Here is a 26,501-nt window from a genome sequence, read left to right on the forward strand (position 1 = left end):
GGAACTGTCTAGCTCTCCAAGATTCCATCAAGTTGTGTTCACTCGAGTGTGGCTGTAGGCCTACTTGGAATTTTATGGCCTAAGGAAAAAACATACGTCATTATGAGAGCTGGTATTTACTGAATGGATACAGTGTTCTCATGTGTTATCATATTTTATGACACTAACAAATTACTGGGGGGAAAAATAGAATAGAGGCTAATAATATTTCCAAAGTTTTAAAAGTAAAATGTGGAATCTAAAAGTATTCACGTCAGTTGGGCAAGCAGATTTATTTCCAGAAAAACACAACTGATTGTGAAGATTAAGAAATTAACTTTTCTTAATTTATAGAAAAAAACTAAAACTATAATAGATAATATGTGGAGGCATATTACCAAATAAGCACAGCTGACTTCAGTGGAGTAACATGACAGAAGCCACACCTGTTTGTTCAGCTATCGATCAGTCATTTAAAATGATAACCTTGTTAAACATTACCAACCCGAAATACCTGTTGAACAGCTGCCACAGTAACGTTTGGAACACCTGTGTGAAGCGTACAGCCGGTCTGGAATTAGATCATGCGGTTGATCTTAGATATATTATGAGCGATATATGTTACCATACATGGATTAAGGCACCCAGAAGACTGTTACTCAACACCACAAATGCTGTGGATCAGAGTTGGGTTGAAACATGAAGCCAGAATGGCGAAAACCACATCTGAAGGTGATTATGATGGGCAATTCTGGGTAAGGCATTTAAGAAGTCAGAAATATGCAACTGTTCTTGTGTAGCTTATGTTAACATATTTATAGGATGTTTACATGTTGTCTAGCAGACAACAGGTTTTTTTTTTATTTTGTTTTTAATAATAAAGAAAAACCTACAGCATACCACACCCAGGAGTGCAGAGGTTTCTGCAGTACCTTTTAGCTTTTGACAACACTAAAGACTTCTCTCCTGTGCTGCTCAGTGTGGGAAAGTCCTCCCTGATGAACCGCTTTGTCAACCATCGCTTCACCAATCTGTTCCGTGCCACAATTGGCACAGACTTCCTCACCAAGGAGATCTCTGTGGATGGGCGATCTGTGGTTCTCCATGTGAGCGTCAGCACACGCACGCACACACACACACGCACGCACACACACACACACACACACACACACACACACACACACACACACACACACACACACACACACACACACACACACACACACACACACACACACACACACACACACACACACACACACACACACACACACACACACACACACACACACACACACACACACACACACACACACACCTGATAAGCTTGTATCAGCCAGTGATGTGATCATTTATGGTCTATAAAGAGCAAGTACAGGCCTACATCAGCAGCATCAGACTCCTAGGATAGAAGTAGGGGGGACTAGCATACAGAGGAAGTTGTGTCAGATTTCAATAAACAGTTTGTGTAAAATTCTTCGAACTAAAACTAAAACAACTTGCAGTCAATTACGTAACAAACATCTTCTTTACAGACAAGCCCATACAAAAGTATCAATCAATTCAATTATTTTTTTTTCCATTCAAGAAAGTTTTATTTGCATGAACATTTCAGGAACATTACCAAAGGTCAATTACATACACATAAAAAAAAATAATGTTTTTTTTTTATCTAATTGTAGAATTAACAAGAGTTCATAAAAGTAGACATAGACGACATAAAAGTAAAACAACTGTTAACAAATAATCTTTCGTTCTTTCTTGTCTTATTTTCAAATGCTTACACACAGCATGCCAGAACAGAAAACCCAATCTTCAAAATCTTACATCTACAAAGCCTCTTCCTCTATAACTGATGCTCAAAAGCTATACTGAAATGGTTGATGCACATTTTTGAATGAACATATCATTGAAAGATTGAGAAATGGCTGTAAAACAGACCAACCTAATTCCAACATCAATTGGAGATATGTTGAAATTCTTGGAATTACATGGAACAATAATGTAAGCAGAGACTTTTTGGATTTATTTTTTTCAATGTAGAGAACAAGATGAGATAGAGGAGAATAAATAGAGGAGCACTGAGTCAGGAGTACCAGTTGGACCAATTAGGGAAGTTGATGGGAGAAAGTCAGGATGATGTGTAAAATGTAAATAAAATGAGATGATCTGCTAGTCACATAATCCTGAGTTGCAAAAAGAGAGACAACATCAGAACACACAAATATAATAGGAAATATATATTTTGAGTAAATTAACTATCTGGGGCAACTGTGATGTGCATTTCTGTGAGGAGTTTTTGAAAAAGTGTTTTAAATGTAGGTAATGCTTGGTAACAATTGTAAAAGTGCACGTGCTAAATATCTGCATGATTTGAGCCTTCATTCAGAACACACTGCAAACACACAGGCAAACACGAACAAAAAAAACAAAAAATAAACCAATGGCTTTAGTGTATAGGCTATAGGAGAGGGGCAGGTATAGCTCAGTAGAAAGTTGTTTTTTTCTGTTAGGGCTCAGACAACTTCCACTTCTGTTTTTCCAAATTAGTCTTAGATGTCTAACAGACACAAGAAACTGTCCAAGGTAAACCCTGTGACCTGGAGGTATAATACTGATAACATAACATGATTCAAATGATGGACCTGGAAAGAGAATAACATATTAAAAATTCCAGCACATTTCAAGAGAGTTTGATCCAGAGAAAATAGCTAATAGTTTTCCTAAATTAGTTGTGGATTTTTACCAACTGCCTTCACAGCAGGCATTAATGAAGCAATGAATTAACTTGACATTCCATGCTTCTCTGGACTGGTTTGCTGTCTAATGTAAGCTTCAATGTCTTGCTCCTCAGATCTGGGACACCGCAGGCACTGAGAGGTTCCAGTCTTTAGGGACAGCCTTCTTCAGAGCGTCTCACTGCTGCCTGCTTGTGTTTGACGTCACCTCCACAGCCTCCTTCCATGCCCTGGACACTTGGCTTCATGAATTTCTCTCACAGCAGGACAAGAATCTGAGCCCCACTGACTTCCCACTCGTGGTAGTGGGCAACAAGACAGACCTTCAGAACCGGCAGGTTTGTGCACACCATATTGACCACTCGTCTGTTATGTGTAAGTGTCAATGTAAGTAGCCTATACTCTCGAAATGATTTTTTTAAAAAACAACACATCTCTGATATGGGACAACACAGTTTGTGTTATATCCAACACATTGCTTTTTTTAAAAAATGTGTTACACAATAATGTGTTGAAAAAACACAACTTAACACTAATAACAACAACAAAACACAAATAACTCAACACATCTCCATGTTCAAATATGGACCACAGTGTTGTTTCCAACACCTTGGTTTTGAGAGTGTACAGTGACTAATACAGCCACACCTAATCTACTCCACACTGTGCCTCAGGTATCCATAGAGGAGGCCCAGCGATGGTGTCGAGTCGCCGGAGCACAGTACATAGAGGGAAGTGCAAAAGACGACGTTAATGTAGAGAAATCGTTCCATCAGGCTGCGTGTGTTGCACTTCAGTATGTGAGTGTGTACTCTGAAAGGTTTTTTTCATTAATAATATGAAATGTAATTATATAATTCAGCTAAAGATAAGATTGTTTGACTTCTGAAATTAGTGGTAGTCTGTATATGGTGAACCCACCCCATGTATGCGCTGTTATAATCTACTATCACTCCCGACAGTTTGAGGTGAATGAGGCGAACCCTGTGGACGACAGTGATGGCCCGATCCAGATTAGTGAAAATCCGAGTGAGATCCGTCGGGTCAAGTGTCAGTGCTGACCAACTCAGTCACTGGGCCAGCACCAGTTCTACCAACATCATGCCTGGCAAAGACAAGCTGAGCCACATCACCAGTAAACAGCATGTCCACAGCAAACAGCACCAACAACATGCACTTAAAATGAATCTTTTTATTTTTTTCAATCCTCATCAGATTGGGTCAGAGTTTAAGGCATGACAACACAAACACTGGTTTGCATGCATGTCTTCTTAAGACAAATCTATGTACAAGGGGGTATCTGCAAAAAAGGCGTACTACATCTATTCACAAACCATTTGTCTGTGTTCAAATGGAATAATGCAAAATGTAAAAGTTTAAATTGTTTTAATTTTCTGTTACAAAATTAATAAAAACAATATGAATTCAGATGCTTAATGAGGGAGACAGTATTTATATTTCCGTTTCAAATATTTCCAACACAAAAAGAGATGACTAACATGTAAAAACAACTTTGTCCTCTTACAGGTAATTATATAAAAAGGGCCAAATGTCTCATCACTTTTTTTTTTTTTTTTTTTTAATTGTGTGAATAGACTCCTTTACAACTGTATCCACAATGCAGTACCGAGACTTGGCAACTCACTCCAACACCCCCCCTCCCCCCTTCCCCAACACACCGCCTTTAACAAAACTTCTGGAATCTTGACTTACAGTAAATGCTTTGCTTTTAAGCAGTCTGTAAAATACGGAGTCCCAAAAAGAATGAAGGTAAAAATTTATTTCAGAGCTTCACAGATAATTTTCCTTCACAAAATAAGCCGAGGGTAGGGGAGAGAAAGGGAAAAGAAAATATATCTAAAAATTGTTTATAACACTTCTAAAAATGTAGTTGAGGGAGGATTCATGAAGTCTTAGAGCCTGTAATATATATTTATACATATATATTTTAAAAAGCATTAAATGGACACCAGGGTCTAGGGAGAAACAAAATTAAGGTATGCTTAGGGGGATAGGGGGGGTGGTCAAAAATGAGTTACAGATTTAGTTTATTATATACTTTACAATTCCATGTTTGGCATACATGTCCACTAAATTGATGACGAGCATTTGAAAAGAGCCGTAAACAGGAGAGGGGGAAGAAAAAAAAAAGAGAGAAAGGTAAAAACCCCTCTTTTCCCTGGGTCCAAGTCCAAGTTCCCTTCGTTCCTATTTCATCTACGTGCCGAATCAAAGTACAAAAGCCCCTTCTCTTTTCTTGCAATAACAATGAACAGGTCCAACTGAGATTTTAAAATGACGTCCTTTCCGAGCCCAGGTTTGACATAACTACGGGGATTATTAAAAAAAAAAAAAAAAAAAAGAAACAAAAAAAGAAAGAAACACACTTGACATCCACATACACACAAGAGAAAAGCGTAAAAATACAAAAATAAACTACACAAAGATATTCTGCATCATAGCTTTCTAATTTTTTGGGAAGTTTTTTTTTTCTTTTTTTTCTGTTTAGATGTTTGCATGTGGCGTGTATGTGAATATATACTGCAAGTCTCGGTTGTAACAAAGTCTGTCTCTCTACTCGATCCTCTTCCTGTCCATGCCGCCGTTCACGTCACGGTGGCAACATCCCAAATGGGTCTCCTCTCACACCGGTGCACACTGATGCCTTTCCCAGGATCCCAGAGCTGCACTCGTTCAGTGTTAATGTCTCCATTTGTTGTGTTTTGAGTGGGAGCATAGCAGTCCTTCCCCCGGAGAAAAAAGATGGGGGGGATGTTGTGTGTGTGTGTTTGTGTGTGTGCGCGCGCGCATGTGTGTGTGTGTATGCATGTGTGTGGGTGTATGGGTGTGAGTGTGTGTGTAAGGACAAGTGCTTTGTTTTACTTTATGTTTGCGAGTTGTTGGATGAAAAGTCCACTCCTGCCACTCCTCTGCCTGTTTTGCCAGAGTTGCTCAGTTCCCTCCTCACCCGAGCCAGCTGGCAGCAGCCTGGCATGCTGTTTGTAAAAAGATCACCTAATCAAATCCTGCCAGGAGCAAATGGCATACTTAGGAAATGATGCAGGAAGGCCAAAAAAAAAATTCAAAAAAGAGGAGGAAGACTTGGCAGAAGAGAAAGGCTTTTTTTTTTGGTTTTTCTTTTTTCCGGAATGCCACCTATCGCTTAAAAAAAGTATGTGTGTGGGTGGGTGGGAGGGATCACCAAAAAAGAGGAAACAAAAGTAAAATGTACTTGATCATTTCTTTTGTTCACAGCTGAGAAAGGTAAATGGTAAATGATGCAATGCCAAATGTTGAGAGAGAGAGATAGAAAACAAAAAAACAAACACACACACGCACGCACACGCACACACACTGCTTGGCTGGGTACAGTAAATGTTCCATGGTGTTTGTGCCTGTAGTCTCTAAAGTCGCTAAAGGGTTGGGGAGGAGGCAGAGGGATGCAAAGAGGGGGAGGAGGGAGGGGGGACAGGCCTCAGCATCGCCTCACTGATCCATCCGCGCCTTCTTAGGACCAGTTTTCCTGGAAAAGAGGAAATAAACAACATGAGTGTGTGTTTGTGGATTTGTTTTAGCTAACACACACACATACACACACACACACACACACGCACACACAGACTTCAGTGCTACTACAGTGCCAAGTATAGTAGGCTACTACAGGGTACAGAAGTACAGGAAACACGGATAAATGTGATTTTTGGAAACTCACACGTCTGGAGAGGACACTGCTCTCTTAGCAGCCGGCTTGGCCGCAGCATCTTTGCTTGACTCTGAAATTCAAATAAGTATCATCAGCATAAAAACTTAAACAAAACAAACAAACAAAAAACACACCCCATAAAAACGTCAATGTAACTGTAAATGTAATCTGACAATTAGTTGACACTAGAGATACACCTGATATGGTTGGCAGACATGGCCAAGAAAGCCATTGCACTCTTATCACACTCAACGCTGAACCCTTAAAACAAATGAAGCACGAAACCCACCCTGGAGCCATCGGACTTGCGTGGCAGGGCCGTAGCCCTTCTCATTGCGCGCGGCGATACGGAAGATGATGGCAGGCTTGGTGGTGTAGTCGATGTGTGCGTTGGACAGGCTGGAGGACTGCACCAGGCAGGACGGGCTGGGCCCGCAGTACACCCGCATGAAGGCCAGCTGGGCCGGCGCCGACGCCTTGGCCTCGGTGGTTTGCGAGCTCTGGATGGCCAGGTACACCGAGTACTCGATGATCTTGCCCGACGTGACCGACGGCGGCTCCCACGTCAAGTGGGCGCCATCTGGGCTCTGTAGAGAAAAAAGAAGAGGAACGAGATGATGGCATCAGTTAAAAAAAAAGCGAAAACAAGGTAGGTTAGAGAAGATGCATGGACTCAGAAGTGTGACGGCGAATACGAGTTTAGTATGTGGTCACAAAGAAGATCAGTAGAGACCAGTGGGGTATCCTACAAAGCTCGATTAGTGGAAGAGCAAAAAATGTTCTAGAACATTCGCCACTGTTTGCCAAATTTGAATACAACTCTGATGTAAGCAAGTAGCAGTAAGCTCTCCCTCACCTTGCTGATTTTGATAGCGCAAGGTGCCCCTGGGAAGCCTGGCAGGCAGGTCTTGAAAGCAGATATTTCTGAGAAGGCGCCACGCCCGCAGGCATTGATGCCCGCGACTCGGAACTTGTATGCGGTGCCCGGTTGCAACTCCATCCTCTTCATTTCAGTGTAGTCGGGCATGGCTCCCGAGTCATCCTAAAACGCACACACATACATACACACACCCATGAGCTTGTGTGATAGTGCTCAGCAGATATATGTATTTGAACAATTTTGCATTTTGGCGCAAACATAAACAAAAATAGGCTGGGTTCCTCAGTCTCTCACCTCCGTGTAGGCAGAGTCACCTCCCGGGATATAATAATGTGTCACCACCATGTTGGTCACCTTGACGATTCCCACATCATACCACTGGTTCTCTTTCTTTACTGGCACTCGGACCGGGGCAGGAGGAGCACTCTGCTTCTGCAAGACCAGGAAGCATGCACGTTTGGTTACAAACAACATTCCAAACAAACAATATTCCAAGTCCAAACAATATTCAACACCAATTATGGCACTGAGTAATTCATTGGCTAGTTGGTAGATATCTGATTCTTCTTTGATATCAAAGTTCTAATTCTGAGCACAGACTGTCACATTACTATTAGGCTGGCTTGACCACCCTCAGACAACGGTCCATTACCTCGATGCCATTGGCCACTTCAGCCAGTGTTGCTGCAGCCTGCATCTTGGCAGGGCTGGCTACTGCTACTGTTGCGAAGGTGTTGGATGGTGCCAATGCTACAAACACAGGGAAAAACAGTGGTTGGTTACATATATGTCCGGAATTCAACAGTAAAGCACTCAAATGTATAACAGAAAAAAACTAAATGTGAACACCAGGGCATGAAGATACAGGCAAAATCTTCATAGATCAGTAAAAGATCAATCATTTTTAAAGTAATTTCTTCCTAATAAGTTTCGTCTTGCTTTGTCTATGTACCTGTGTGCTTTTCCCTGTTTCTGTACCCTTGCCCATGTATCTTGTTTGTTATGTATCTTGTTTGTTATGTTATGTTTGGTATGTATTTGTTATGTATGTTATGTTTGTTATCTACTTGAAAACTGTAAAGTGCCACTGTTGAGTGTCTTGAGAAGCACGATTCAAATGAAAAAGTATAATTATTACTAATGATCTCTAAAACGGCAAGCACAGCTCTGAGTGTCTGGCCTTACTCTCGGCAGCGGTGCTGGGGAGCAGCCCGGCGACAGCGCTGGAGACGGCGGCCGCCATGTCGCCGTGGCCGTTGCTCTCGGAGGCGGGGTCGTTGAGGCTGTCGGCGGGGGCCAGGCCCTCGGTGGGCGCGGCCTGCTCCTGCGCCTGTAGCTGGGCGGCCGCCTGGGCCTCCTGGAGCTGCTGCTGCTGCTGCACGAGTGCTGCCAGCTCCTGCGGGGTGAGCACGATGGGGATGGTGTGGGTCTGCTGCTCCGAGCCGGGGTTGCCCTCGCCTGGGGAGGAACACAAGCAAACGTGAGCATCAAACCAATGCCCAAATACCAAGTCAACTTTACCGCAGCTAAAGTCAACCGATCATATATCAGACACCAAGAAACTACACAGTATTGCCAGAGCAGCAAACTTTTCACATTGGTGCGCCTATCGTTTTCTTTCAGATGCACCCAGACATCTCTCACTGCAATAATAGAATAGAACAGGGTCCGAGTCACCAGAAGCAGAGTAGTCGTAAAACCAGGTTTCACAACACAACAGAAAAAGAGTTGCTATCCACACCCCAAAATCCACACCATGGCAGAATGTAGAATTTACTGCCAAGACCTAACCCACTCCGACTGGTGGAAAAGTTAAGGGATCTAATCGCTCTCAAGCGATTCTGAGTCTAAGAGCCTCATTGTGGATTCTCCGCTAGTCTGGTACTCACTCATGACGGCCTGCTGGGCGGCCTGCAGCACTGCTTGGATAGCCAGGGCCTGGGCCTCCTCGGAGGCGGCCAGAGCCTGGGCTTCCTCATTAGCGGCAGCCTGCGCTGCGGCCTCTGCGGCGGCGGTCACGGCCAGCTCCTCGGGGGTCAGGCCGGTCACCATCAGCGTGGCGGTCTGGCCCTCGGACATGAGCTCTGGGGGCAGGCCCAGGGCCTCGGCCTCCTGGGATGCAGACTCCGCCATCTGGACACCATGAAGAGAGAGAGGCGTGAGAAGAGGGGTGCTCAACATGCCGGACTGCTGGGGAGAGGATGCCGCCAGCAACATGTAGCGCTAATAGGGTTGGGGGGGGAAAGTGAGGATGAGCTTGTGCAATGTTAATTGTTAGACCCCATGAACTCAGTCAGGCAGCAAAGCTTATGAAGAAAGCATAACCAATACACACAGACACACACTGCTTTCCATTCATTACACTTCTGTTTTAAGAATATTGCAAAATGTCTCTCAAAACTATCCTTAAATTTAGTCTGTACTGCTATCTATGATCACAAGTCGATTAAAACATCCTGGATGTGTCCTCTGTGTGTAGCAGTAGCAGAGTAGCAGTGTACCTGAGTTGCATCTCCTTCTTCCATGGGCATGGCGCCCTCTGGTGGGCAGTCTGTCTGCATGGGCTCCTCTGACGCCACAGCCTCGGAGCTGCCCGCTGTGTCCTGAGTGAGCTCCGCTGGTACGGCACCTGACGTCGACTCAGTGATGGACGAGATGGACTAATGAGACAGACGAAGAGAGAGAAGATTATTTTAACGCTCATCGTGTGCACACAAACATGCAGAATCAAGTCCTATTTCAAACACTATATACTTGTACAATATTTTCCTAGTAAACCACTGAACATGTATTTAGTCCTTACTAATTGAAACATTCACTAACATTAAAGCAGTCCATACTTCCGTGCTTGCGAAGACCGTGCGGTCAAATGTCAAACGAGGTGCAGTGAGGTGAACACTTACAGGAACCGAGGGTCCAGGTGCGGGTGTGGCCTGAGTAACTGTGGTGACCGCTCGACTGGATGCAGCTGCCGTGGTCGATGTGGAGGGCACCTCTGTGCTGCTGGTTGCTTCCGAAGACTCTGTACTCTGTTGGGCTACACACACACACACACACACACACACACACACACACACACAAACACACACAGTTAGATTACCGACGTCACACAGTCAATACCAATCTGAAGTAGATGATGATAACCATTCCAACTGATAAATAAGTTAGGTTTGGTCAACCTAAAATACAAAAAACTAAAATCACACAGGAAAGCTTCTGGAAAGCACTGGAATCTTGTCGAGGATGCCCTACTGACCACGCCCTGAGAACTTACCTGCGCCTTCTCCAGTCTCCAGGTTGCAGGTAGCTGTGGTCGCAGTGTTGGTGGTGCCCGTTTCGTGGGTTTCGCAGGGTGGGTTGGAGCAAACCCTCTGCACGGTACCAGTGCCCGTCTGGTCGCCAGCTGCCATGCTTGAGGACGCTGTGGTGGCGGTGTTGGTAGTGCCCGTCTCATGGGTTTCACAAGGCGGGTTGGAGCAAACCCTCTGTGCGGTGTTACTGGTGCCCGTCTGGGCGCCGGCACCCATGCTTGAAGACGCCGTGGTGGCGGTGTTGGTAGTGCCCGTCTCGTGGGTTTCGCAGGGTGGGTTGGAGCAAACCCTCTGCGCGGTGCCAGTGGCCATCTGGTGACCAGCACCCATGTTCGAGGACGCTGTGGTGGCTGTGTTGGTAGTGCCCGTCTCATGGGTTTCGCAGGGTGGGTTGGAGCAAACCCTCGGTGCGGAACTGGTGCCAGTCTGGGCACCGGCACCCATGCTTGAGGACGCTGTGGTGGCTGTGTTGGTAGTGCCCGTCTCATGGGTTTCGCAGGGCGGGTTGGAGCAAACCTGAGTGGCGCCACCCATGTTCGAGGACGCCGTGGTGGCAGTGTTGGTAGTGCCCGTTTCGTGGGTCTCGCAGGGCGGGTTGGAGCAGACTCGCTGAGGCCCTCCCATGTTGGCGGTGGCCGTGGTGGCGGTGTTGGTTGTGACCGTCTCGTGCGTTTCACAGGGCGGGTTGGAGCAGACCAGTGTGACCGTGCCAGTGGTGTCGCTGGCGGCTGTCTCGGAGGAGCTGGGCTGCTCGGACGTTGGCGACGCCAGGATGGACACGGGCAGGTCCTGACCCGCCTGAGCCTCTGCGCTGCTGGGGCTCGTGATTAGCGTCACCTGGGTGGGCTGCCCTGACTATATAGAGAGAAGGGAGGGATGCAAAAGGTCAGTCTGGGTATTTGATGTGGTTGTGAAACTTGAAAAGAGGGTTCAGGGTTAAGAGGCAAATGGAGTTCTACATTTCAAAAAACCTACAAACAAACTACCTAAAACCAACAAACAAAAAAAAATTAAAGTCTAAATACTTAGCTCTATTTTAATCGGATCTAGATTAGCCAACTCACCTGTATGGAGGTGGTGGGGAGGGCTGTTGCCGTGGTGAGGCTAGTCTGCGCTGCAGACACGGTGATGGTCGCTGGGTTGATCACCTGACTAGACAGGGTGGCGATACTTCCCAGCGTGGTGATGGGTGTCGCCAAGGAGGCGTTGGCACTGGTGACGCTGCCACCAGCCAGGCTGCTGGAGACGGTCCCTGTGACTGTGCCCAGAGTAGTGACACCTGGATAAACAGACAATGAGATGCAGTAGTTAACAAAACATGCTTCGGTAAAAAAATTGCTAAATGCTTTAGATAGCATCCTTCAGATGTCTGGAACAGAATCTGACCTTGACCTTTAACACTTTGACCTAATCAGGTCATGTTCTTGTATGAAAAGTAAATGTCAATAATATAATATTAATAATAATAATAATAATAATAATAATAATAATAATAATAAATGACCCTGAACTTCACAACCTTGTTCTTTGACATGTATACCCAATTGGTTCGGCTGTAACTGACGGAACCATGCACACACAGACAGACATTTGGAAAAAGAATCTCATAATGCCTGGAGTCATAATTATTACCTGTGGTTCCTTTGACAACCAAGGTGGTCACAGTTGGCTTAACAGTAGATACGGATACAGGGGAAACCAGTCTAACTCCGCTCATGGGCACCGTTCGCAGGATCGTTCCAGGTTGACCTGGTGCTCCCTTCAAAACCACCTACAAGAAAACATAATAGAAAAAAACAATTAGAAACAAATGAGTAATTCCAACTCCATTATCTCAGTTTAGTTGTAAATTAAGGTTCCTCTACTGGAGGTAAGCACGGTTTTGTTGGTGATACCTGAGTGAGACCCTGCTGGCCTGCTGCACCGCCCAGCTTTGGCACAGTGGTGATGATCTTGCCAGGGGTGCCCGTGCCAGTGAAGGCCTTGGTGGTGAAAATGGTGATGGGGGACTTCATCCCAGCACTACTGGTAACACCTGGATTTAAAGAACACAGACGAACGGCATGAAAATAAAATAACGCAGCAGGAAACAATGCACACTATGAGAGCATACTGGTTTTGCTGCATATTTGTCAATTTGCTGTAACACAATTGAACAATGCAATTTACTGCTCAACATAAGAACTAAATATTCACTTTCCACTTATTGCTCAAAAATGTCTTGTGAATTACTCGTCTCTGTTGACAGGACTGGTCTGTGTGGCTCTTACCACTGTGTGCCCCGATGGCAGACATGGGGATGGTTTTGATGATGTGGGTGGTGCCTGGTTTGGTGGTGGATGTCGGCGACATGCTGCTGACGCCCAGGATGGTGGGTTTGCTGCCCGCCACCCCTGCCTGGCTGGTGGTGATGATGGTGGTGGGCTTCCCGTCCGCTGAGGTCACCAGTTTCAGAATCGTGCCTGCAGGGAGGGGCCCTTTTGTCTGTAGGACAGAGGACTTAGATTAAGGTCTGCATCACTTGCACTGGGCTAGCCAACGACCCTGGGAGATAAGTCACACGGTCATCACTGGGCCTATTCAGATTTAGACAAGGAAGAGTCAACGAGGAAGACTTGAATACCATAGAGTTATACAGGTATGCATACAACTACACAGCAAACTAAGCACTCATTACAGGTAACCTAAAAAAACTGCACTTATGACGGCGTGGCATTTATTTACACAAGCATGCATAGCATTGGGTTGTATTAAAACTCATCCTAGTTGAACGCCTAATGCATCTCAGGACATCTCTCAGTCGCTTTGGATAAAAATAGTAATATATATATATATAAATAAATATTTATATATCTTTTAAAAAAGGGGATAAAAAAGAATCATGAAAATGGAAGAAATGCAGAACAGGAAAACACATCTGCAGGGTGGTGGGAAAGACTTCCAATGATGGCAGCTGTGGCGAGTTCCACCGATACACACCCCTACCACACACATGCGCACACACAGGCACACAGCGAGCCCACACCTGTATGATTTGAGTGAGTGGGTTGTTGGAGGCCTGTCCGGTCAAGGCAGACTGCCCTGGCTTCGTCTGTACAACGGACATCACCTTCCCCAGGTTAGAGAACTACACATTAAGAGGGGGAGAGCAAGGGAGGCAAGTATTTCTTAGTTACATGTGCAGAGAGAAAAAAAAAAACTGAATTCAAAATCAAAACAAACAAACAAGAGACGGGGAGGAGAAAAAAAAAAAGACATCAACTCATTCTGCGGACGCGTTTATCCAAAGCGACAATACAGCGCAGTGCAATGTTGGCAGACATTAGTAGCAGTATGCATGCTTTGAGGGACAACTATGCATTTCACTACGCATTTGACCCGAAGCCCTACGAGCAATGCTAGTAGTCATGCTCTTCCACATTAGCTATAGCAACACACAGATAATGACGTGGAAAAATCCTCTTCATGAGACAGCAGCACACAAGATACGCGAGCCATCAGGTACTTAAAACATGACTGCATGGCAGACAAAATACACAAACAGCTCCTGCACATTTTCAACAAAAAGATTAGACATAAGCCATCATTACAACAAGACCACTACAAAGCAGGACCAGACAAGCACACTGGAGTGCTAAACTATTTCGTCTTCTTCTTGTCACCCTCAAGACTTAGATTATGATACTACTCAAACAACATAGCACAAGCAGTGCTTCCCAATGGTAATATGCGCTTCATAGTTCAGTTTCTCTGTTTCTGTGTATCTGTTTACATTTCAGAAGCCTCCAACACATCCATTAAAAACATGACACAGAAACGATTGCCTTTTGGAGACAACCCATGTAGGTTTTAACATCCCTTCATATACACTCCCTTCACCAAAAACCATCCAACTGCACCTTTAAGTAACTAACTGGATCAGCTCATTATGCTATATTTAAAAAAAAAAAAAAGGAAAAAAGGACAATGCAGCGGAATGCTTTCAAATTGGAGTCTTACCAGTGTTCCTCCTCCTGCCATTGAGATAGGGCTCTTCACAAGAGTGATGGTCTTAGTGACCCCACCCACCACTGTGGTGACCACCTGGGCTTGCTGCGCCACTGTAACCGTGCCGGACTTGTGCACAGTGATGATGGGGCGAGTGCCGGTGTTGGGGCTGGACACGGTCGCCGTGCCAACCTGAGCTGCGGCCGTCTTCAGCATGCGGGTGGCAGGGTTGCTCACCTGGAATGGAATTAGGTATTAAGAGAGCAAGAGAAAGTTAAAACAAACAAGTTAAACATAAATAAACAACAAACAAACACAAATGAGATACAAATTCTTTTATAGATTTTTTTTTAACCACTGCAAGTACATTCCATAATAACATTGCAGGCAAACAAGTTTACCATGATGGGTGAGGCCATTTTTACTGTGGTGGATCCTGGTGAAGCAGCCATAGTCTTCACAATGGTAGCGCCAGCTGGAACACTCAGCATTGTGGGCGTGGATGAGGGCGGGATCTTCTGTGTTGCGGCTGCAGCAGCAGCCAGAGCTGCCATGCCACTCATCTGAGGGCTGTTTCCAATTGGCTGAGAAAGAGAAGCATAAAAGAACTTTAAGCATTAGTCTGGCATTAAGGTATGGAGGGCAGAACACCAGACAGTTAAAAAAGTATTAGAATTTCTTAGCTAAAGAAAGTGCTGTAGAAATGTCAAGTAAAATATTTCTTGTTATTGCAAAAAAAAAAAAAACACAGATGATCCAGGAACCAGTCATCCTTACCGTTCCTTGTGTGGTTTGTGCTGGTATAACCATGCGAACACCTGCAGGAAGTGATGTCACAGTGACTGGGGACTTCCCAATTTGGTTGGCTTGACGCACAGTGACAATAGATGTGCCAGTGCCACCGTGGGGAGCTGCCACTTTCAGGATTGCTGCAGAAAAAAAAAAAAAATCCAGTTACACTTTCACCTGACAGCAAGTCACATGGTGAGCCTCTACCGGACATTTAAGAACACAAACACACACACACACACCTGGGCCACGAGCAGTGGCGGCCCCCAGTGGGCTGCCTGGCATGTTGGGCAGGACGGGTAGGCCTGATGCAGTCGGGGAGGAGGCCTGGGCCATCAGGCTGATGCCAGTGTGCGGCAGACTCTGGGCCGCAGGCGCGGCGGACGCTGGTGCGGGGCTCTTAGGGGAGTTGCTAGGGAGAGAGGTAGCGGCGTTGAGGTTGGGCGAAGTGGCCGCCGTGGCAGAGGGGATGTCGTACTTCTGTAGCTGCAGCAGATAGGTGTCGGCCGTAGGCACAGCGCCCCAGCTCACCTCCAGGGAGTTGGTGTTGGCACGGACCAGCTGCACACGTGAGGGCGAATGTGGCTTCTCTGCAGGGAGACAGTTTTGGTCAGCTTCTTCAAATTTAGACATTATGGTCAGCACAAAAGGTTGGACTAAAGGCACAATTGTTGGACTAACTATGTAGAACCAAAATCAAGAAGCAGATTTACCCAAACTGTTGTGATGACTGACTAGACTAACCATACATACAGTCTATCCTAAATAAAGAAGATGGGGCTAATCAAACGAAACAGAAAAAAAGCGCAGTCACCTGTCTCGAGATACCACAAGTCTTTGCAGCACACCTGGTTATTCCAGGCTTTGCGGTACCCATCACGTCCACTCCACACATACAGTCTAGAGTTAATTGACACTGAACAGTGTCCTGCACGGGCTCTGGGTACATTATCTTCCAGGGTGTCCATCAAAACATTCTCCCAATTCATTGAATCTTCGGAGAAAAACAAAAACAAAAACAAAAACATTTTAACATAAACAACAAAAGTAATTCTAAAATTAAAATTCCAATGCTGGTGTGGACTGACGTCACGTAATAAATCAATCTCTGCTGTTGGCAAAATTCATACCCAAATTTAGACAAGCCAGTGTATTTGTACACTTCCACTCCTTCTCGTGTGTGGCCACTTTCACATCATCCATGACCAAGGGCACCCAGCCACCAAAAACAAACATCCTGGACAAAAACAAAAACATAAGGTCACACCAAACTTTAACTTTGGCAAAGACTAGAACCAAGATTTCTTTTTACCAAAGCCAAGTTCATGGAGGCATCATGCGGGGGACTCTTACTTGTTTGTGATGGTGGTGGCTGAGTGAAGGCTGCGTGGGAGGGGAGCTGTGCCACTCAGTCCGGGCTTGTTCCAGGTGAGGGTGTCTGCACGAGAGCAAAAGAGATCAGACTAGACACCCTTATCCGTTTGATGAACTACCCACTTGAGCTATGGAGCTCAATCACTGAATCACTAGAATTTTCCTCACCTATGTCGAGGGTCCATAGGTCTCCCAAGCGACAGCCACTCATGCCCCCATAGATGACAAGCCGTGACTTCTTGGTGTCCTTCTCTGTGTAGACTACTGCAGTATGGCTCTCGCGTGGGGGAGGCAGAACTCCATATGTGATGGGGATGTCCCAGCCCACCACAGAGGAGCCGGGACGCAGCTCCAGTGTGTACAGGTCATTTAGATACCTTGCAACAGAAAGAAATGAACTACTTTACACAGTTGAGTGACTTGTTTATCACCTCCACCAAGGAGGTTATATTTTCGTCTGGGTTTGTTTACATTTCTTTGGCGGCCTGTCTGTCTATTTGTTAGCAAGATATCTCAAAAAGTAACAGATGGATTTCGATGAAATTGAATTGTTTGAAATGACCCAAGGAAGAAACAATCAAATTTTGGGAGTGATCCGGATCATCGTCTGGATCCTGGAGGCAGTTATATTTTTGGTCTGCACTCTGTGAGTGCTTTTCTAGTTATTCTTAGACCACTGCCATCTTAAAGTATTTTTAAGCAGGGAATGCTAAGCCCAAAAACTTAAGCCGTCATTTCCTACCTATTAAGGTTTATGAATTGATTTAGCAAAATTGAATGTATTTCTGTTATTACTCATAGGCACAACAACTATCCTATTGTCTGCTGTACTGTAATTTGTGAGTGCTGCAGCTATGCCATACCTGGGAATGTTGTTTTTAGGGTCTTCACTGTCATTGGCCAACCCTCCAAACAGGTAGCACTTATTGCCCACTAGAGAAAAGCTGTGGCCCAGGCGGGGGCAAGGTGGGGGCCCATTTTTCGGGGCTTTTGGCTTCAATTTTTTCCACTCCCATCTACTGGCCTGTGAATGAAACATGTAAAGCACAGTTACAACCCTGAAAATCATAAGACTACACATGTGCAGTGCAGTGCAATGCAACACAAAAAATATGAAAAAAGTGAAATATGATGCAATAGAAGTGCATATTTAACAAATAGATAGCTTTCAATGCAACACAAAGTGTCACTTGCTTGGATGCTGTTACAATTTCCAGTAAGCAACAATTTCTCAGGACACCTCTAGAGGGCAGTCAAAAGGCCAGTCCCATCAATAACCAACATCTGTGTTAGAACCATGACCTCTGCACTGTGAGCACAGGGGGGTAATTAAAACATGTTGTGTAGGTAATCTTACCTGCAGTTCGTAAAGGTCATTGCTGTACTTCCCATACTCCACCATCCCTCCAAACACCAGCAGTCGAGTACCATCGCACACAAAGCCGTATGCTGCACAGCCTGGAGGAATGTCCCCACGGACGGCTGGGATAAACCACTGATTGGTAGCTGGAAGTGAATGGATGAAAACATCAGTTTATTCTGCAGGTAAGAGGCATTCAGACTGAGATCACTCTAAATGCTGTGATGCAGAGATTCATCCACACCGGCTAAGGGACTTTTAACTGCCGGGAATAATCTAAAAAGCTGATGCTTGTCTCACCAGGTAGTTAAGGTCTTAAAGGAATAGTTCGGAATTTGGACATAGGACCTCATTTCCAACTTTACCGAGGTGATATAGGTCGGTGGAGACCGTTTTTATCGCGTTTAGCCCCTTCCTTCAGTTGCAGCGTCCCCCTTTGCTAACGCTTGTTCTGAGCTAACGCCTTTCTACGGTAACATCAGTCTGACATCAACAACAGTCTTACTCACTCCACCGCACACCCGAGACAAGTCAATTAAAACGTCAGACTATCGATATACATGTCCGTGTTGATAGAATAATTTTAGAAATAAAACTAACCTTGCAACTCAATGATTTATTACATTTTGAGGGACTAGTTTCTCAATATTAATCCGCCACTGCCATACAGGGAACAAAGTAGGCTATTGCAATGCGATGCAAGGCTAGTTTTATTTCTAACATTGTTCTATCAACACAGGCATGTGCATCGATAGTCTGAAGTTATAAATTATTTGTTTCGGGTGTTCTGTGGAGTGTTTTCAGTGGCAGGCTGGATGTTACCGTTGACTTGCGTTATCTCGGCACCAGGTTAGCACGAGATGAACGCTGCAACTCAAGGAAGGGCAGAAATTCACTGAAAATGGTCTTCACCGACCTATATCACCCCGACTTAGTTGGAAATGAGGTCCTATGTCCAAAATTCCGAACTATTGCTTTAAATGCTAGATAAATTCTAAATGCTTCCTCAGTGGCATGCTCATGACTAACACATTTACAGTTGCAAACCAATCCAAACAAACCAAAAATAATGTATCAATTAAGGTGAGTACACCAACGTACAGTATTTGGTGACTGCCAAAGGGTAACCAAACTTCAACATTCCTTTAGAAAAACACCACAAATTACAAAAGATGAACGCAGTGGAGAAAAGGATCAACTCGGTTGCGAATGGTACAGTGGGTGCAACATTTGGTGATGAACTGCAGAGGGTGAACAACCAGCTTCAGCAGCTTTCCTTAAAAAGACACGCCCACACAATATAATATAGTCCTTCAATCCGCCATCAAGTCGTTATAAAAACTTTACAGCTGTTAGTGACCAACTTTTCCGTTTTTTCATTTGTTCTGACTGCCACTTACTTTAAGATCACGCATCATGATCGTTGATCACAAACTATATACAACAGAAATGTGCATTTCCCAAACTCGTAGTACAGTACGTTAGTACAGCATTAACTTCAACCACTCATAATCTTATCCATTCCGAATTAAAGGATAATACCAGAGACGGTTTATAAAGCAGTAACTATACAATCTTTGATAATACTAAGTGTAAGCGGATTTGTAAGAGATGCACGTTTTGTAAAGTTGATGGCATCCGAAAGACTTAGCATTAAGTGACGCCAATTCCGCCATTTTTCTTCTGCTTCATGGCGCCATTTCTCTCTACGGCTGAGCTTTAGCTTTGCTAATGCTACCGAAGGTTAGCTCTGTGAGTTAGCTACACAGCTGATGTTTACAATTACTGGACCACTTTGGACAGTTTTGTGATGCTGTATACAGATAGGGTGTGTTCTGAAGGGTAACGCTACGTTAACAAGAGTCGACGGCACCATGTGTATGCCACTGATGAGGCAATTATTATATTACACGGAATGATACTAAATTAACGTTGTTCAGCAGTCCTTCGCTATTCAACGACTCATTCACCACATTGGAAATGTTATGAGCAAGCAGCACTCAGGCAGACAACCAATAGCTTGAATTAGCATAGATAGCTAACCAGCTCGCAACTGTAATGTAGGTTGACTTATGGCCAGCAAACAAGAACACTAGCACTTACTATCAAACTGCCAATGTTAACATTAAACACACTCTGCTGAGTTTACACAAAAATATAACATGCATCTCATGTAGACAGCTTATTAAAGTTATATCTGCTCATTAGATGAAAGCATACAAAGCAGCATTGCTAACGCTAGCCGAGCTAGCCACTTCTAACAAAACCGCTAAGAATGCTGTGTTAGCATATGAGCATGCTACCCAGCTACTTAGGTGGTAGGGGGAAATGCCAAGTGAGAAGAAGTTCAGCTAGGCGACTCAGCCTGTCATTGTATGCAGTCCAAGGAAAATACATACCTGTGTTATAGACGTGGAGCTCATCAACGATTCCTTCATTCCCACCTCCGAACACCACCATAAGCTCCTTGATAGCAACTGCTCTGTGTCCATGTCTTGGCCGAGGGACGGGACCAGACCATCCAAGAACTCGCTTCCAACGCGGCTGAAGCGTTGAACCGCTGGTTCCAGACAAAGCGGAACCAGGGGATGTCATGTCCTCTGGGTATAGAAAATAGCTATATTATGCGCAGTCCTTTTCAGCCACCGTTAGATATAACCGATGGAAAAATATAGTTAATAACAAAAAAAATGGCTGGCTAACCTGCTAAATGCTAGGGCTAACCAGCTACGCCAAATGAATAAAACGTCTGCTAAGCTATCCCACTTAGCAGGCTAATTAGCTAGCTGGCAGAACAGCAGCGGATCCAATCAAACTCAGTGTCTGTTGTCGCACATTAAGAAGAAAACTTAAGCTGTTTATTCGCATCTATCTAATGAAATAAACAAGAGGTTTCCACAGCCACAGAAAAGATTTCAAATGGTTTCAGGAAAATGTAACGTTAAAATCCATGGAAGCCGCCATTTTACAGACGCTCCGTAAGAAGACAAAAAAGCCGGTTCGTCTGCAACAAAATACCAAGTCCCTCAACTTGCAAACTTGCGTGCATACACTGCTACCATCAATAAGAAAAAAGTATATTATGGTCAACTCTCAAAATGTCGCATATAGCGATTGCATTTTGCACTGATATTCCTCAGAAACTAGAGAGTACCCCTCCATGGGAGTCGCCATCTTGTAACAGCCAAATAAACCTCCTCCGCCAGTTTAAAAAATGGCGACGCCAAAAAAATAAATATTGAGAATTATGAAGCAAACATACATTTACTGGTAATATGGCGAAGCAAACAACTCACTTAGCTCCATTCATAAATTAATCACGAGAAATGTAAGGACAGACAGAGTACACCTTGCATCGAAACATAAAGTCAATATGTATGAAATAGTTTCTCCATTTATAGCAGGCATCTATTTTCATGCTTCCCTGGGAGTCGCCATCTTGTCACCAATTCAATGAAGAAATGGAAAACTGCTCCTAGCTAAGTATGTAATGATTTAAATGTGTGCAATACCCAAGCACAACTATACTATTATGTATCGCTTAAGTTACACCACTTTCTCCAATATCATGAATGGTAAAGCTAACATTAATCCAACTCGCCAGCTTCAACTACTCAACGTAACGTTAGCACTCTTGCAATGGCTAACGTTAAAAGGTAGATGCATGGATAGTGCCACACAAGAACAGCCGATTTATTCATGCCATTTAACAATCACAACAGAAAAAAACCTCGTACAATTAAAGCGCGCAACTTCAATTGTTATGATTTTTCACGCTGCCCAGTGGAAGCAGCCATCTTGTCGACAAATCAGCCCACTTTTCGAGCTCCCTCAAGAAAAATGGCCGCTCCGTTAGCCATAACAAAACATAGTTTACAGGAAGCCGTTTTCTCCAAATCAATATGCACTTACCGTATTCGAGTAACTATCCTTTAGCAGATATTTATTACAGGTTTAGTTTAGAGACAGCACTCCACAATCATTCGATTAACGCAGAAGTATCCACTCTCATGCTTGCCTGGAAGCCGCCATATTTTGAGTCCTTCGGGGAGTATTTACGTACGAGGAGCCTTCATCCCTAACAAATATGGCGACTCTTTTCAACATGACGATTAACGATGAACAGATTGCTTGAGCACGTTTCTTCCCAGTGCGCTTTATTCCACTGATGAATTTCAACATACGCGGATGTACATTTATTTCTTTAGAATATCGGCCAAGAGAGGAAAAACATGTATATTATGTGTCTTATTGTCCCTCACTAAAGATGGCGACATGAGGCCGTGAAAGTTTTTATTCAGGCAGCTGCAATCATGTAAAGTTTGCGCTGACAATGTAGGTCATTCTGGAATTTTCCATTAGCAAATTTTACGTTCCAAATACGTTCAAGTGTCATTATTAATACAGTGCATGAAAATGCACTGTTATTCTTCCGTTTTTACAGTGAATGAAATGTACTGTATTATTATTCCTAGGCTTTTTCTTTTTATCACTGTTCTCCCTAGGCTTCTTCTTCTACTTATTATCACAGTGCATGAAAATGCACTGGCTGTTCTTCTTAGTCTGCAATCATGTAAAGTTTGCACTGACAATGTAGGTCATTCTGGAAATTTCCATTAGCAAATTATACATTCCAAATACATTCAAGTGTCATTATTATTATTATTATTATTATTATTATTATTATTATTACAGTGCATGGAAATTGACTGTTTAGTCCTATGCAGTAGGCTACATCTGATAGCCTACATTACAGACAGTAAGAGAGACAATAGACAAAATACAAGACAGAACATACAACAGAATTTCCCTCACCCCAGCCACCCCCACCCTAGGCCTACCATACCCCCACACATAGGCCTACACAACATCAGGACAGAAGACACAGACCCCACTATACATGAATAGGATAATAAAGTGCAGTTGTGCATACTGTGACAGTCCAGCTGGAAAGAAAGTGCATGGTGCTATTTAAAGTGCTGTCCTACAGGTAGCTTATTCTTATTCATCAATGTGCTGTCCTACAGGTAGCTTATTCTTATTCATCAAAGTTGGGATGAAGGACCTACTGGCTCGATTTGTTTGGAAAGAAGGTGACCTGAACATCCTCCCTGATGGCAACACCTCATAAGCCTGGTGTAGGGGATGTGACAGATCTTCTTTAATCGCTTGACCTTTCCTCACCACCCTTCACAGGTCACAGCCATACTGTCTAGTTTTTGCCCCGCAACCTTGCTGGCCATGTTGACTATCTTGCTTTATTTGTTTTTATTGGTCACAGACAAAGAGAAATACCTGGCAACACATACAGTGCCCTCCAAAAGTATTGGAAACCATGCTTAAAGTTAAATATAAAATCATCTTTTGGAAATTGATCTTAATGCCTTAAATGAAACAATGAGGAAATATTCAACCTTTAATGACATCAATTTTCTTTGTGAATGAATAATGCATTGTAAATAAATAAATGTTTTCCTTAAAATATAGGGAGTCATAAGTATTGGAACGCCCATGTTAAATTCCCATAGAGGATTTTTATTTTTATTTTTTAAAGGCCAGTTATTTAATGGATCCAGGACACTATGCACCCTGATAAAATCCCCTTGGCCTTTGGAATTAAAATAACCCCACATCAACACCATACCCTTCACATACTAAGAGTTTGGCATCCTTGTTATTCGCTGTTAGCTAATTAGGTTTCATTCTTATTGAGCTCAATGCAATTCAAACCAGCTAATTAGCTAAATGTCAGCACAAGACTCCTCGCTGCGTGCCGCCATTGTTGTTTGTTGTTTGAATAAAACACTCGCTTCGGCGCTCCTGATTGGTTCACCATTTTTTGCTCCCTGGAAGGAGTTTGGATTGCCCTCGAGTCCAGACCCTTGTGTGAAGCTCAGCGAAACGCCTCTGGTGGAGCATGGCGGAACTACAAGGGTCTGGCGAGAGTCAGGCTAATTGGAATGCTGACGTAGTCCTGCACTTTTTGTCCGACTCTACGTCACCGGGTCGTTACAAATTAGGAATGAAACGCCCCAACGCCTGCTGCCCTGATTAGCCTACCTGTGATAAGCCATGTCTGCAGCACTCATTCCCAGATTGACACCAAATCACCATGGTTGATTGAGCTCTATAACCATACACTGGTGGGGCTGACTCCCAGTTCTGTGGTCTATTATTATTTCCTTTGTCTCCTTTATATTTAGAAGAAGACAGCTAGACCTACACCAGTGTGCAAATTGATCCACCCAGGCCTGTAGTTGGTCTCTTCGCTATTTTATATTAACCCCACTATTGCTGTGTCATCTGCAAATTTTATTGTGAGATGCTCAGGAGTGTTCTGGGTCATTCATTCCACCTCAATTCAACAAATGCCTTCTGCTTGACCATCTCAGGTTTTCTTCAAAATTTGACCACCTAAAGAGTAACCATTTAAACTAACTAACTAAAGCCAAAATATTAGATTGGTATACCTAATACATCCAGAGAAAAACATTTTTGAACATGGTACCCCCCTCCTGATTTTTGGCACATTGGCGCCCTCATCTAAATCTGCAGCAAAGTTCAGATGTCATTATCTCAAAAAGTTTTCAAACTGAAGACTTCAAATTTTCTGTGAATAATGATTGCTACCTATAGATTCCACATATTAATTTGTAGGCCGTATGTGTTGATACTGACTGTGTTTCAATCTTGTGAAATCAGAAGAAAAATTGCAGATTTTTTTCAAACCCCCACATTGGGTGCCCCATTACACAATTTATAAACAAAATGTTTGGCAAATGGTTATGTCTCTTGACCTGACCTGACCTTGTCCTGGCCTGGTTGCACCAGATTGTCGCACAACTGCAGAAGCGCGGAGAACTTTCCTTTGTTTTCAGCAACTTCTTCTCTGTGTGTCTCTCCATTGAACTGGATAGCTCATTTGTCACCCCCACTTTCTTTCACTTCTTTTTCTTCTCTTCCTCTCACTTTCTCTATCGCTCTTTCTATTTCTCCCAATTTCAATAACCTTTTAAACTGTATTTAAAAATATCTATTTTTATAGCAAAGCAACCACTACAATTACCTAGCAACAACCTGGCAACCACCTCAAGTACCCAAGCAACAACCTAGCAACCACTTCCATAATGACACCCTGGCAACCACCTTAGCAATCGACATGATTTCCCTAGCAACCAACCTAGGAAACACTTTTTATAAAATAGTAACAACAACTAACAAGCAGTAGGCCTATACACTAGGACAAAAAAGCTATGGCAAAACCCAGGGTCTTTGTTGGAATACACTGCAAGCAAGAGTGAAACTTGAATTAATTAATTTACATGCCTCCTCCATCTGTAACTGGGAGTTTTCACCAGGGCCATTATTTTAAACGTTTACAGTCACCTGTGTGATGTCTGTCTTGAACCAGGCACCATAATTAAATTAGAATCGATTAGTTGAAATGTGGCTAAATAAGGCCAGGGATAAGTGTACCAAATTGTATTTTTATATCAGATGATGAGATATTGAAGTGTAGTGCCTCCTTGATTGTTTTTACATTTCACACAGAACCTGAGATATGACCCAAAATGTAAATGCCTAGCGCCCTATATTGGACGCTATAAATGCCCTTTTTGTAGTGCCCCCTAGAGGTATGGCAAAGTAATTACTTTTGCTGCCAAGCTTTGAACCGAAGTGTAGCCTACTGTATACTTACTACCACTTTGGTTCTGGTGTGACTTGTGACGAGAATGCTTCAGCAATACAAGCATAATAAGTCTTTTGTGTGTGTCTGTGTACTTTATAGATTTTTGTTTGTATGACAAGTATTAATGAAGAAATAGAAAATAATTTTAACCTTTACCAATGATATTTTAAGTTCATCTTCAATGGGCAATATATTGCCCAGTCAGTGGAGCATCTGAAAGTTTATTTGAGAGGCATGCTCAGTTTGTTTAAGGTGATCGCACTATAGATTTCAAGTGAGTACTTGTGAGTTAAAAGCGGCATTAGTTGTTGAGTTGTTTGGAACCTCCCTGTAGGCTAAGTTTCTAGTGGTTTAGTTGACCAGGTTGCACACCAAGGTTGTGATCCTTGAAGGTCACATGATTTCTGGGTTACTAACTTTCACACCATTATGTCTAAAAATGCTTTTGTCCCCTGGCTAGTAAGTCTGCTTGCTCCAAAAAACATGCAAAGCAGAATCGTGTAGCCTAAACTTTAATGATTCAGCTTGGCCTACTAGTCTGCATCACAGGCCTAAATGTGTTCATCGGTTCCGGATGTTATTCAGCGAAAGAAGGACTTCAAGACAGATAAAAAAAATACTGATTTCTATTCAAATCTAGCCTATGTTACATGCACATATAATCACACATCATCAAGAGCTACAATTCTT

General features: G+C 43.6%; 2 protein-coding genes across 4 annotated transcripts; one reads left to right on the forward strand and one right to left on the reverse strand.

The window, feature by feature from the left end:
• Nucleotides 1-571: 571 nt before the first annotated feature.
• On the forward strand, nt 572-3,976 carry si:dkey-13a21.4 (uncharacterized protein LOC494576 homolog). 2 transcript variants are annotated; one of them, XM_062546053.1, is made up of 5 exons: nt 572-734; nt 959-1,085; nt 2,834-3,055; nt 3,392-3,517; nt 3,680-3,976. In XM_062546053.1, exons 1-5 carry the CDS (start codon nt 679-681, stop codon nt 3,776-3,778), a joined length of 630 nt encoding a protein of 209 aa, XP_062402037.1. In that variant the 5' UTR covers nt 572-678; the 3' UTR covers nt 3,779-3,976. The 2 variants fall into 2 exon arrangements, with proteins under 2 accessions (XP_062402037.1, XP_062402038.1); XM_062546054.1 differs by having other exon boundaries at nt 599-711.
• Nucleotides 3,977-4,482: 506 nt separating this feature from the next.
• hcfc1a (host cell factor C1a) lies at nt 4,483-22,287 on the reverse strand. 2 transcript variants are annotated; one of them, XM_062546050.1, is made up of 28 exons: nt 22,034-22,287; nt 20,521-20,721; nt 18,119-18,267; nt 17,625-17,785; nt 16,930-17,138; nt 16,741-16,825; nt 16,518-16,624; nt 16,202-16,381; nt 15,630-15,977; nt 15,376-15,527; nt 15,000-15,182; nt 14,611-14,835; nt 13,637-13,738; nt 12,882-13,095; nt 12,507-12,646; nt 12,244-12,382; nt 11,676-11,890; nt 10,575-11,466; nt 10,204-10,337; nt 9,802-9,960; nt 9,190-9,523; nt 8,486-8,758; nt 7,953-8,050; nt 7,595-7,732; nt 7,277-7,462; nt 6,710-7,007; nt 6,430-6,490; nt 4,483-6,240 (listed from the first exon to the last, which is right to left on the reverse strand). In XM_062546050.1, the coding sequence occupies exons 2-28, from the start codon at nt 20,714-20,716 to the stop codon at nt 6,204-6,206; spliced, it is 5,415 nt and encodes a 1,804-aa protein (XP_062402034.1). In that variant the 5' UTR covers nt 20,717-20,721; nt 22,034-22,287; the 3' UTR covers nt 4,483-6,203. The 2 variants fall into 2 exon arrangements, with proteins under 2 accessions (XP_062402034.1, XP_062402035.1); XM_062546051.1 differs by having other exon boundaries at nt 9,190-9,433; nt 22,034-22,285.
• Between the last annotated feature and the right edge of the window lie 4,214 nt (nt 22,288-26,501).

The sequence above is a fragment of the Sardina pilchardus genome, chromosome 9 (assembly GCF_963854185.1).
Source record: "Sardina pilchardus chromosome 9, fSarPil1.1, whole genome shotgun sequence".
In the NCBI taxonomy this organism is placed as follows: Eukaryota; Metazoa; Chordata; class Actinopteri; order Clupeiformes; family Clupeidae; genus Sardina; species Sardina pilchardus.